Source organism: Harpia harpyja, chromosome 22 (genome assembly GCF_026419915.1).
Source record: "Harpia harpyja isolate bHarHar1 chromosome 22, bHarHar1 primary haplotype, whole genome shotgun sequence".
NCBI lineage: Eukaryota > Metazoa > Chordata > Aves > Accipitriformes > Accipitridae > Harpia > Harpia harpyja.
In genome coordinates, this window is record NC_068961.1 from 15,283,906 (window position 1) to 15,298,143 (window position 14,238).

Genomic DNA, 14,238 nt, shown 5'->3' on the forward strand with positions numbered 1-14,238 from the left:
TTGTATCATTGTTTCTGATTAAGTATATAACACTGTTCTTTTATTGTTTTCTGTTTCTGTAACAGTGGAAGGTAAGTTGCTACAGTTAAGATAGCATTTGTATGTTACTCTGTTATTAGCCAAGGATGAAAAGAAAGCTTTAATTAAGAGATCATAACAGCCTTGTATCCACAGCAGATCAGGCAGGTGTTTGCTGACAGCTTCCTTCTCCTCTTCTACTCCCACCACCTTCCCATGCGCTCTCCCTCCATTTAAATGTCTTTGATTTCATGGAAATTTGGCAGCTCCTCACTGCATCCAGAACATCCCCTTTTTCTCTCTGCCCTACAGCTTTGCAAAATATCCACAGGTTTGCTAGAGTTCGTCTATGGAGTGAGATCTTCAACACTTCAAAGTGTTGATCCCAGGCAAGGATGCTTTTATATTGCCAGAATGGGTCCAAGCTGAAGTCTCCATCAACACCAAGCTGGATGTATGCGTTTGTGGAGCTGGGAGGGGAGCCCTGTCTGAGTCTTGGACTGAGCAGACTCTGCTTTTGCAGTGCTCTGTCCTGCTGCATTACCTGTCCACCCTTCACTCTAAGGATCATGTTGAATCACCCATATTTTTAGGAACTCATGCCCTAATGAATCCCAGAACAAGCTTTACAACAATCCTGTAGGCACGATACACACAAGCATCCTACTCTTTTTCATCAAACAATAGTTTGCAGATAAGTGACAGTGGATGCTTACAGCAGAAAAAGGTAGATAAGGACCCGAAATGAAACAAACAAACAACTCTACCTCTCTAAGTGGGATGATAACATTGCAGCAGCCATTTTCTTTGCTGGCAAAACAGATATAACTGTCTGAAGTATACATCCTTCCCGCTGTGTGACAGCGACTAAACGGTGTCCAGAGAGAACAGTCTACAACTTCATGCAGCTTCTCCTTCCTGGGCAATCTGAAGAAGGCCCGAAAGAATTCATTCTGTGCTCTGGCTTCAAGATCCCTTAAGAGAAAGCAGTAAGAGCAAATCACAAGACCCCGAAAGCCAGGACATCCAGCACAAGGTTCGCTTTCTTGTTAGCCTCACCAAGAGCGAGGGAAACAGAATAAAAGCACCGTGCACAGCAATCTTCACTGCCTATGTGAACAGATCAATAAAAGACTGACCTTGAAATACAAAAAAGAATCATTATCAATACTTGCTTGTTTAACAATAAGGTCAAAAGCAACTACTGTAGTGAGTAGGAAAGGAAAGGGCACTAATTTAAATCAGCTGGTTTGTCGGGGATTTTTAGAATTATTATTTAACCATGCATTTTCTATGGCTGCTGTATGACTTTCCAGCCTCAAAGAGTTACAGATTTCAGTGCCCAGGAGATAACTAAATCTTTCATCTCACGAACATACATTGAGCAATGGAGATTAGCTTTATGTTCCTTGTTTCCCCTCCCAGTAGTATTACCAACATCACCCCAGGGATTTGCATCTGTACCCAAAAGTAATGCATTCGCTCGATAAGTACTTCTGAAGCGGTCAGTAATAGAAGAGTTAATGTGGTGGCAATTACATCATCGCATCCTTGACTTGCAGAGGTATCAGCCTCTGAGAGCCCCCAGAACAGTTGCAAAATGCAAAACAGTTTCAGGTCACTTACAGACTCAGTTGGGAATAACAGCACCAGCTACATTCAGTTTGGACTTGGCTTCCTTCCAGTCACCCATCCACATTTATGTGGAGAGAAAAAGTTTAAATAAATGAAGCTTTCATTACTGAGCTATGGTTATGCAGACTTGGCTTTGGGGATTTTTTTTTTTCTCTTCCTTTTTTAATGAAGAAATCTGCAGTAATTTAGAGAGCTATGTAATTACATTATAAACAGGCCACGGCTATTAGCTCACCAACAGCAGCTCCAGAAACATTAGGGCTTAAATTCTACCATTTTCTTTACTACAAGTAAATTTTTCCAAACATGATTCACCTCAGGAAAAAAAAAAAAAAAAAAAAAAAGCTTGACTTTGTTCCATTGAAAGAATTTAAAGCGTGGGCTGGAGCATAACAGGGAGTGGTACCTTGGTGCTGTAAATCCCCTCTCCGCTCCTTCCTTCACCCTCCTCTTCTGCTGACACCTTCCCCCTACCCCAGCCCTGCTGTTTAAAAATAAGTTGAGACAGATGAAGCCTGTGCTTCAGTAAGTAAAATCAATTGTTTCGGGTTTTTTATTTCAGTTTAATCCATAGAGAAAACTAAAGCCATGTGAAACAGGGAGGAAGACAATCGAGAACAAACCGAGACCTGAGAAGGGAGGATCTGTATCTGCGACCAACAGAAAAGACAGAATGCGCTCGACCAGCATTCGGCTGCTGTTTCCTTCTCAAGCATTATCTTCCTTAATAATATTATCCAAGGAAAACAGACAAATAGTCTCCTGTTTTTCACAAAGAACAAAGAGAAACCCTCTTTGTGGAGGAAGACAAAAAGGTTGCTCCCAAGTTAAAATTCCACAGCAAGAGCAACTCTGATAAGTGCCCGCAGCGATCCGCTATTGTGACAAAGCTGGATCAGGATATGCCTCCTAGTTAACTCACCACTAAAATATTTTCCATTTCTGCACAGCACAGATGAATGCTGCTGATAGCATCTGCAGTCAGGTCCGGGTAGAGCTGTGCTCTCCTGCTATTGTGCTGAGAAGGTAAGACCCTCCCTACATCTACTTGGTTGTGAAAATTTCTATACCTTTGTATGAAAAGAGGCATTACACCAAAGAGTGGGACCTCCGTTGAGGCAGAGAGCATCTGTTACTTAAGAGCTGACTGTTTCTAATGCTCCAAAATCTGCAGTTTCTGAGTTTTCAGGATTTTGCTGTCTCTTGGGGCTGCAGGCTCCAGGTGTGGGGCCTTTTAGACAAGCAGCCACAGGTTTTGAAGCTGAAGAATGACATTTCCTGCAACTGAAACGAAGTAAATTCACCAAGCGCTGCATCCAACCCTCTCACCCCATGCTGGCGGAAGGCTGCCAACCCCGACATCCCTGGAACTGCCCGTCCCCCTCCGTGACTCCTGACACAGGGTCACACAGGACCACCGCAGAGACCAGACCGCAGCCAGGGCTGCCCCACAGACGAGTGCCAAAACAGGGGCCAGCCCGCTGGCGGGAGGGATCCCAGACAAAAAAAAAGGGTAGCACGGGGATGAAATGCTGTCAGCACCTACCGCTGTGGGCTCAAACGAGAGGTTTTGTTAGAAAGTGGCACACTGTGAAAATCTTTCCTGTTAGGCAGGCAAATTCTAGGGCTTAAAGCAATTGCTTCCCTTCATGAATACAGCCAAACAAAATTAGAGCTGGTTAAAAAAAAAACCCAAACCCTCTAACTGCAAAAAACCCACCCACTAACAAAATTAGCTCCTAAAACAAGACAGGCATTGTTTAAACGTGATACAGCAAAGATGCAGCAACTGGCCCACATCACCAGGACCCACAGCTTCCATTTTGAGTTTCACAGTACCTCCAACACTGAACAGAAAGGCAAACTTGCTACCTAAGGCCCAATCTGTTTGAAATTTTGTCCTCTAACTTAACAATTTCCATGTTGGTTTGGTTTTTAAGCAAATACAGCGTACTGAGCTGCACCTAAGAAAAAAAAGGAATGCTATCATTATGTAAAAATAATGTTTATCGAGTGTTAACACATGCATCAGAAGAATAAAAGGCGAGGAGATGCAATTGCCTTGTTCCCTACTTTTCAGAAAACTCAGCAATTCTTTCCAAACGCAGTTCCCAACTTGCACGTTACGGGATCCTGGACTGCCTCCAACTCCAGCACTTCAAAGTGCACGGCAAGTCTGAACTGCGATAACTCCTTCTGTGTGACCCCCACGTTACCTTCCAAGAGTTTTAAATTAAAGGAAATAACACACAAGACTAACAAAATGCCTAAAAGTATCAGGACACTTAAAATTGTGTCCTCACTGTCAAATGTTTTTCTCTGCTTTGTATCTAACAGAAGTCAACTTGGCAAGATTTTAGCTCTGCTGAGTCACTTGCTGCCTATCTAAAATCTAACCAGACTGGTTGACCTCTTGCTTTTAGAGACCAATTACTAGACTCTTCTTGCTATTCAGACTCCAGAGAGTTAAAAATTTTGGAAATAACACATCCAATTACATATGTCTTGTTTATTGGAAGAACTGCTAAATTTGCGTGGCAAGAAAGGCTTCTCGTAAGCAAGCCAGGAGAAGCTATCTGAGAAGAGTCAACATGACTTGTCAGGACACATGTAAACTGAACATCATTCCTTTATGTAACAGGAACACTGGACTTGTAGGGAGGAGATGCAATGGATATTTTAGCCAGAACTGATGAAAGTCTTGGTATTTCCCCACTTGGAACTAATAAAACTGGATCGAAGTAAAAAACTGTTGTACCAAGCCAGTTGAAAAAGAGTACCCCAAAGAGCAGCCCTCAAAGGCTCCCTGGTAAATTGGAAAGCTGTATCAAGAGGACCTCCTTGGGGGTCTGTCCTGGACTAGCTTCTGTTCAACAGCAGCAGCAGCAATCTGCACAATGGATCAAGAGACTGTTGTTATTAAACTTGCACACGATGTGAAGCTGGTAGAGGCTAATGAGCAGAAGAACAGGAACAGATTCAGATTTATATCCATAAAGTTAAGGGATGGTGTGGAAAAAAAAGCATTACAAGTATTTTCAGGTGTACCTCATAAGCTGCACAAATGCAGCACGGAGATCAACTCCACCAGCAGCCATTCAGCAAAAAGAAAGGACCCAGGCGTTACGCAGGATCACGAGCTGAACATGAGCCGACAGCCTCGCGCTCCCAGGAGGAAGAGGAGCACCGTGCTGGGCTGCAGAAGCGCACGGCCACCGAGATGCTGCACAGCAGTCCCGGGGTGGCTGCAGAGACGGTCACGCTGCTCCTGCCCGGGTCAGCACCGGCTAGGCACTGGGGGCAATCCTGTACCCCACCACCCCATGCCTGCAGCCCCATGGGATAAGTGACGAATGTCCAGAGAAGAGCAACCAGAAGGGCTAAAATCAAGACCTCTAAGAAAAACCTGGCTGAACTAGGGGAAGAAAAGAGAAAGGAGATGCGTACCAACCTCCAAATACAGAAATGGTTGCTCTAAAGAGAGAGAGAACACCGATCTCTTCAATAGTACTGGATAGGACAAGAAGTAGCAGACTCAAAAAGCAGCACAAAAGTTAGACTTCAGAAAGTCTTTTCAATGATAGGACAGCGAAGTACCGGTATGGATCCTGATATTTCCCTTACTGGAAATCCTTAAAAACAGGTTGGGCAATCATCTGTCACAAGTGACACACAGAGATAATCCAAACCCTGCCTTTTGCCAGGCAGGTGCAATAAAAGGAGGGTCTTTCTAGTCACATCCTCCTTGTTGCTCAAGGTTTACAGTGTTCTCGGGTTCCCTCTCTGAGGGAATTAATACAGACTGAAGTGACGTTTACGATTCAAGATACTTCAAACGCTTTCCATTCAGCTTAGATCAGTGTTAAAAACCTTCTTTGCCTTCAGATGAAGCAAAGCCGTCCTCATTGGCAATTCACAGTTAGACATGAAGAAAAGAAACCGAGGTGGTTAGAGCCTGAAGAAACGTATCATACTTTTGAAACCTTACTGACAGCAGCACTAAAGCTTTTAAATCGCGTGTTCTGCTCTGGCCAATTTCCTCGGTACATTTGCGGAATGCAATGGATATTCTTGCATCCTGAAAGAGATGGAAATAAGAAGTACAAGTACCTATACCAGAGATTTTAGCGACCTTCCTATAAAAAAAAGAAAAAATAGTTACCGTATGTTCCAGTAAAATTGTATGGCACATAAATATATCTGCAAGAAATAGCATTTCTAGTTATCAAACACCTCAGCTCTACTTTGCTTTTTATGGCAATTAACTTAATTGCCATTAATCCCTTTTAATCTGTTGTTCCGGGCCTTATGCTCTCATTAAGCAGCACGGAAACTTGTATATTTCTGGCTATGATATAATCTGTGTCACAGACTGTGGGCCTAATCCCACAGCCTCTCTGAGTCCCCTCCCTCGACTGCTCAGCAGAATGACCCAAGAGCCTCAGGAACAGCAGCAAAGGTTTCTGCTTTTCAGAATGTATAATATACAGACCATTAAAAATGCATTTTTTAAAAATAAGGATATTGAGACAAGCCTCTTGCAAAACAAAGCCTAACAAACAAAAGCCATCTACAGCAACTTCATTAGACACAACTGGAATAGTTCTAATGATGTGTGGATTGTTGCTTTCATTTTGATAGACTACTATTTGCTTCCAAATCATGCACAAGAATTAACAAAGACAATTATCGGGGGAAAATGTTGAGAGAAAAATAGTTGTTCTTTTAGTACTACAATGGCTTCAGGAAAAAAAACAGCAACAAAAACTTCATACACCAAAAAAGTTCAACTCCCCCCAAACATGTTAGCATTAAAAACCAGTTTATCCACTATTCAAACTACAGTCTTGCTTAATCACATTACATCAAAGTGGTTGCTGAAGTGTGACAAAGGGCACCAGAAACAGCAACTTCTCCAACCACTACCCAATTCGTGCAGAGGAAATGGGATTTTGGCATCTTCCACGTTTCTATGTTTTCCCTTCTGCCATCTCAAGTTACAGCACATCATCACAGGTTAGAGAACATCTTGCCCGGGAACTCTCCAGTAAATATATTTTTATCCTTCCCTCTCCTCTGCCACCCCCAACTTTTTTTTTTTTTTTAAGTTGGAAGGAAGGAGAGGAAAAAACCTTTTTGAGTAAATGTGTGGGATGGTTTCTGTTGCTGGTTTGCTAATAGACATACTACTTTTCAAAAACGCCACAAGGTACTTACAGGTTGATTCTCTGAGAGCCTCCTTATTACAGCACACTACTAAGCTTGTACTTTTCTTTGCAACTGTAATTTTAGTTTCTTTGTAGTCTTCCATTCAGTTGGCACCCCTGACTCAAAGACTATTTGGGGAAGTGACAATGGTGAGTTAAAAATCAGTAGATGCTGAAAATCCTTCCCCCCAGTTTTTTGTTACATCTCCTCCGGATTTACTTTCCTTGCTTTGTGCATCTAACTTTTCCATCCAAAAGCGGGAGGAGGGTGGAGTGGTAAAGCATGGAAGGGGGCTCAGATACAACCTGTTACGCACAGCCATATCCTACATTAGTTGAAGTGCATATCCTACATTTCTTGGGCCAAAAACCTACAATGTTAACAACATCCAGTTACACATATATTGTAAAAACAACAGTAGCTCCTGTGTTTAAAGGAACCCGGGCTATGAAAAAAAAAGCCTGCAAAGACGTTCGTGGCTGCTCACCACTCTATCACCTCAAATTAATTCCTTGATGACATCATGGATGAAATCCTGGTATCAGTGATTTTCTTTATCGTGTGTACATACGAAATGGCAGAGAAAGTGCATTTTATTGTTTTAAACTCCATTATGAAACTTTGTGTAAGTGTTTAGTTAAGATGTATACCCAACACCACTGCAAAAATGCTCCTCAGAAACAATAGAGCGGCTACTGGACACGTTCTCTTTTTTTGGGAAAGGATACCACGCATTCTTTATGTTTTAGCCAGGAAGCAACACCTGGGTCATACCTCTGGCAGGAGGAGAGGAAGGAAGAGCAGGAAAGGGTATGATTCAGGAAGGGATAAGCGTTCCACTCACACCCCATTCAGAAAAGAAATATTTTAAACCAGCACCTTAACCCTGACGCCTCAGGCAAATTCCAGTTTGGGCTATTCCATCCTGCCCACCTAAAATTCCTCTGGGCAGTTTCCCTTCCCCTTTCCCACAGCAGCAACACACAGAGTTGTGTGTTGTGCTACTGGCAGAGAAATAGTTATCAATCTTCCCCCTGAGAGCCCAATGCATTTCTGTAGTGGGAGCGGAATGCGGAGATGCATTTCGGGGACGCATGGGGTAGAGCTGACAATAGCATACTAATCTGTTGCAACTGCCTGTAGGTTTTTTAAGTCCTACAACTGCTTGCTAAGTCAGCTATGGCAATCACGCTAGTGGGAAATTCCCTGTTTCAGATATGATCAAAAGCAATAATTCTACAGAATTGACAGCACTAGGAAAGCCTACACATTGCCAAAATTATAAACAAAATAATGTTTCTCTTCAGGGAAGATGGAAAATATCCCTTGCTGCAATCTATCCTTCTACAGGGAATGGTACTTTTAAAACAAATGAACAAAAAACCACAGTGATGTTCAAGGAAAGAATATAAAATGGAAAAAAGTATCTTGCACACAAGTTAAAATGCACCTACTGGATACACCAAAACACATTATAAAAATCTCTTTTGTGCCCAAGCAGGTAAACCTTACCCAGCTAACACAGCAGACCATGAAGCCCACCATCGAACCTCTGCTCATACAGCAATTTAGCTTTTTACCTCTTGGTAATCTGAGTAGGATCCTGCAGGCCTGGATCCAGTTCAAAGATCTCATTATCCAGTAGCCTTCGGAGCGTCACATCTGCCAGTTGCTCCATGATCCTGAAAGCCTCAGCAATATTGAGGAATGTGGAGAAGTCACGCTCTTTATTTGGAGTGGTGACACGGACCGTGTCGGTCATGAAGACGTTGGACGTTCTTTCCAGCTTCTGGACCTCAACCCAGGGAATGATAAGTTTCACTGCCATCAGAGAAAAAAGCAAAAGTGGGTTGGAAACTCTGCTTACATTTTTCAGATTTCAGAATGAACTGCCAACCACCGAAGAGGAGAGAGACCCATTTTTACAGACAAAGACCAAGCAAAAGCTGAAATGCCTGTCATTACTCTACATTCATTCTCCCCCACTCCAAAAGACTGTCTTTTTCAGAATCTCTCCCTCAAAATTTCACCTATTTTCATAAGAAGTGCTGGACTGGGGAGTTCTGCCTTTGCAGAACACCTGCCACAAGCTGTGCTCCTAACTCCTTTACAAGTCATTTCTGCAGCCTGCTGCATTACTACCAGAAGAAACAGTTCATTTCAAGAGTACAAAGATAATAAGGAAAGGCTTTGTAATCTCCCAGAAAGAAAACTGTAGGCAGGTGGAAACCCAATTACATGCACAGTACTTTAACTTTTAAAATAAAGCTAACTCCCATACAAAAGGAAGCTTTTGCACATGGACATTTTTATAAAGTTTAATGACTACTATAACCAGGGCATTAAAAAAAAAAAAGCTGCCTAGGCAACAGAATATTCTCATTTTGATTACTTTTTACTGAAAAGGTGCAAAGGCAAATCTTGCCCTAAACATTAACTGTAGTTAGACTTGTTTCTAGAAAAGAAAAAGTATAGGATGCTGTTCTCTATACTTAAACACTGCTGAATCACATAAACACAAATGGTAAACACAATCAGTTTATTTTAGATAACCACTGCAGGATGTTCCTTGCCACACTCACATGAATCTCTGGGCAGAAATTAGGCTGGAAAGGACTTTAAAATAGATTAAATTTCTTCTTAACAACTGTTGGAAGCTTCCCAGGATTCTCTGTGCCAATAACATCAAGACTACACCCCCTAACATCCCTAGCTGGTCTCCTGATGCCAATAAAGCAATAAAAAGGCAGTAATAACAAACATTGTCATATATATATGACACTTATCCATGATCGTTAATTACCTAAGCAGCTACCCTCAGCAAGTTTTCTGTACTACATGAACCACAGCTGTCAAGATTATTTGCCGATTACATTTTTTCTTACTTAAATAAAGCACAGCTGCGTCAACATGCACTAACTGTTGTGAATGGTCATAAAATCATCTGTACGGGCACAGCCAAGGGAAGAAAGATTAAATAGCGCCATAGCAATAGCACTATTGTTCACGCAGGTTGGAATCACATAGGCTCTACAGTGTTGGTTATAGAAACAGCACAGCAGACTGTAAGGGGCCCAAACTACTGATGAAAGGTACAAAGTCTTCAAAGTTTTAGAAAAACACAAGTTTAATTAAAAAATGCGAAGAAACCTTGGCACGCCCCTTCAAGAAACCTGACGTTCTAAGCCTCTGAAATTCTGCAAATATTTCGAGGCTTAGATAAAAGGGGACTTGTCCTGGAAAAAATGTTCCATGGAGCTTATGCTCGCATAAGCCGTAAGTTAATTTTATGAGAAGCTGAAAACAGGTTCCAATATTGCATTCCAGGTCATTTCAACATAAAATAAAACAAGGGGAAGGGGACGGACTTGCCAGAAGCAGAAGATTTAATGCTTTGCCTATAAAGAGATTTCAGTCTACAATTTGGGGGGATTTTTATAGAGTTAAAACACATTTAAGAACTATTTTTATTGCAACTCACATATTGGGTTTTTTCCCTGTGCTGTATAGAAGAATGCAATAAATGTGATTTCTTAGCAATATTTTCAAGACCTGATTTAACCAGATTTAATTTGTGATTGCTACCTGAAAAAAAAGACAATGAATCACTTGTTCTACATATAATCAGCATCAGCTTCTCAAATAGTAACAACGAGAACTATAGTAAATCGGGATTATTCGATGTAATACAAGTATTTCATAAACGTGACAAAGTACTACTAGCTTTGAAACAGAAGCAATCTGCTTTATCAGGATCGAGGAAGTGGGAAGCATTTCAACATATAATGCTTCCCACTGAGCTAGGGAAGTTTGTTTAACCAAAAGAAAATCCAGGTTTTTATTTCACATTTCCATGCAAATGCATGGGAACACAAAGGCAATGCAACAGACTGCAACAGTGAATGAACAGTGTATTTTCCACGGTCAAAATGAAAAGTTGCAAACATGTAGTGGTTTGGGGAGGGGGGGGGGGCTGTATTCTCATAATGAATTATTATTAAAAAGAGATGAAAAGCAATTTCTTCTTAAATAATACAGCATGATGTTGTACTTCCAGTATCATTTAATGATCTGTGGTATTGCATGAACAAAATTTTTGGAACAATATAAAGGGTTTTCTTGCTCCCTCCTCCTCCCCCCATTATCTATCATTAGCAAGTATCATTTTTGCTTTGTGTGCTTTGGCAGGCCAGATATCTCAGATTTAATGAGAAAAAGCCTGCAACGATAGCAAGAAGAAATGACTGACAAAGGATATTATTTAATACTAAACAGAAGACAAGGAGATTAAACAAGAACTCAGATATCTAGTATGTATCAAGAGACTCCATTCTAGTCTTCCCAGAAAAACTCAACTTCTGTTTTTATAACAAATAACAAACTTGCCAGCATTTTAAATCTAACTCTGCCACCTTTTGCAGATATGACAAAATAATTGGCCCGAAATAATATAAGGGAAGAAAGGACCTCTAACTCTATCTTCGTATGTTTTAAGTCTTAGAAATTACCAATTACTATCCTCCTCATCTTTACATTAATGTACTTCATTTTTAAACCTACATTTTTATTTGACTAGCCATCCCAATATTAAACCCGGACAGTAAATGCTAAAGTTTTCCTAATTGTTTTAACTGACAATTCTTGCTATATTTATAACCATATAGTTTTATATTACTGTCCTTGCTGAAGTTCCAGCAGGACAAACAGGACTTAAAATGTTATCAGTTCATGCACAATCGTACTAAATAGAGACATGCTATAGAGTTTAAATGGCTACATTCATTTTTACCATCCAATGTCTATGACATTCACTTTTACATTCTGATACCTATTCTGACAGGCTTTTCATAATCACACGACCCTTCCTCTGTAGAGGAACACCATGACCAAAGTCTTACAGCTCGCTGAACTGTCTGAAGGTCTAAAAACCCCGGGACACACTTCTTGTGATCTTCCTGCACTGTTATGCAGAAACACACACAAAAAAATCCCTAAACTGCTGTTGCTTTCCCTTAAAAACTCTGAATTTTCACCTGGTTCTCCAGGGCACAGCCCAGTTACGTTTCCTGGGCTACCTTCAGGCAGGCAACTGGACTCTGGCATCCCTGGTTCCACTAGCCCTTTCCCTGCCCCCCCGGCAGCGATGACTCTGCTTCCCTGCTTGTGGGAGGGACCCGTCCTTACTCACCATTTTCGGCACTAAAAGTCTCTATTTCAGAATCCGTAGGAGGTCTGTTAAATTTTAAGGCTGCTTCACCATGGCAAGAAAAAGAACCAGATAGCAGCTGTGTCTGCATGCTCTTACAGTCTCATTTTTATTACTGGATTAATAATAAAATATAAACATAAAGGCTGCAGTGAGAACTAAATTAAACAGGATCTCTCAGCTGAACAACAAAAACCCCAGAAACTAAACTTCAGAGGTGAACTAGGCTTTTCATAAAAATTCTAGGTATTCTTGCTTTTAAATATATCTATGTCTCTCCCCAGCATTAGATTTCTTAAGCATTTACACTTACATTCTTTGCCCAGGAAAAAGGAATAAAAACAGAGATGATTGATGCTCAAATAAAGCCAGCCTTGCCGAGGAACTTTTCCTTTCCAACAGCAACAGGAATAATAGGTGATCAACTTCTCTGCTTCAGGAAAATTAAATCTGGATTCAAATTTCACCAGGGCTTCTCGGAACTTCTCAGGGTCTTCCTCCTGCTCGGCAAGCTTGCTGCTTGTTTCCTCTGCAATCAGCGCCTGAGTCCATAACAAGATAATATATCAGGATAAAGCTATGGCATTCACAATCGAGCAAGTTGCTACAAGCTGCCCATTCAAATTTCAGTAACACAACCCTTTCTTACAAAGCAATTCAAATTGATTTGCAGTTTTCACAAATGGAGAAATTTCTGTGGTGTTTGCATCTCTCATACATTTTGAATGCTTCCAAATCAAAACTTCCAGGGGCTTTTTTTTTATTATTATTTTTTCAATGAGTCTGGCAAAACCATGTATTTACAGTTTTGCTACTGCTTATGATCACTGTTATTTGGCGTATACAGAGCAAAGGTACAGTAACAATTGTGTATGTTGACCAGTACTATTTTCCTATGAAGAGGCAATGCAGTGAGATGTGTCAGTCACTTGTAACATGCTTGGAACCATTGAAAACATGGTTTCAAGAACATCTATGTAAATATAATTAAGTGTTGAGAATTTTAATAGCAGTATTACAACAAGGGAGTTAAGTATGTATTGCACCATTCAGACAAATAAGCTGTTACAGCACCTGGTATAATTTGCAATTACCAAGCAGTCCTAATATGCCAAAAATCTACAGCAGAGGCGAGGGTCCAAAACCTGGACTTAACATTAACTAATGAAACCTGAAGAATTTTAAAATATGTGCTGTGGTAGGTAACAGGCTGTCACAGCATTATCAAGAGAGATTAATTTTATTTGAGCCTTTCAGTGCACTTAGACAAAGTTGGTTTTTCAAGAAAGCAGGATAAAAACTAAGATTTCTACGGTGATCTTTTGCCTCTCCGTCCCCTTCTTCCCCAACTTCAGAGCCCACTGAGATCACAGCAGCAGGGTTGAAATTCACCAAAAACGTTACGTTCCTACAAATTTTCCAGACCAAAAAAGGGGTATAGGGGGAAGAGCACCTTGCTAAAACTCTTAGCAAGGAAAAGCCAGCAGCGGGACCTGAGGTACAGGAGTCACCAGCAGACCCGCACCCTCGCCTGCCATCACCGAGCTCCTCTTGGAGTGTATTTTTACTAGAAGCAGAGCTCAGGGCACCAGGCTTTCGAAGTTTTACCACGCGTGCTGTTATTATGTTAAATCTGGTCCTCAGTCACCAAATCCCTTTACTTTTAAAATTCTTTAGCCTTCCAAAAGGATGCTCATTTCTGCAACCCTGTGGCCAGCCAACAGCTTCGCTGCAGCGCCCGGCCGTGACTCCCACGTCCTGCAAAGCCGCTGGCAGTTTCCGTGCCAGATCCTTACGATGCTGGTGCCGTGGCACAAGGACCTTGTCCCCTGCCCCTGTGCTGCGGGGACCGTGTCGTTGTCCGCAGGGGTGTGCTGCCGGCAGATGCAGGCACTGCGGCTATCGCCTGCTGACACCTCTGAGCCCCATCGAGAGGGACAGGAGTATGGAAATGGGCAGGAGAAACTGATGGGTTACAGCTAGGAAAAACACGGGAGGTAGGAGGACGAACGTAGTAAGGTGGAAAAGCTGAGATATAGGAAGGGAAGGTGTTTCATATATTGTTTTGGAGAGGTGGAGGAACTGAAAGCAGATGAAGAAAGCTCAGCTGCACATCACAGGGAAGAGAACAGTGAAGCTGGAAAGGGATGGGTGGAATAAAGACTAAATTA

The 14,238-nt window shown here is 41.6% G+C and overlaps 1 protein-coding gene across 2 annotated transcripts in view; it reads right to left on the bottom strand.

The window, feature by feature from the left end:
• Positions 1-14,238, bottom strand: part of TBC1D8 (TBC1 domain family member 8) — a 50,142-nt gene that overhangs the window by 17,047 nt on the left and 18,857 nt on the right. For both annotated transcript variants that reach the window (XM_052773650.1, XM_052773651.1), the window contains exons 4-6: positions 12,381-12,609; positions 8,442-8,682; positions 786-993 (exon numbers count right to left, since the gene is read on the bottom strand). In XM_052773650.1, the coding sequence (XP_052629610.1) occupies positions 786-993; positions 8,442-8,682; positions 12,381-12,609 (678 nt within the window). The remainder of the gene's footprint in view (positions 1-785; positions 994-8,441; positions 8,683-12,380; positions 12,610-14,238) is intronic.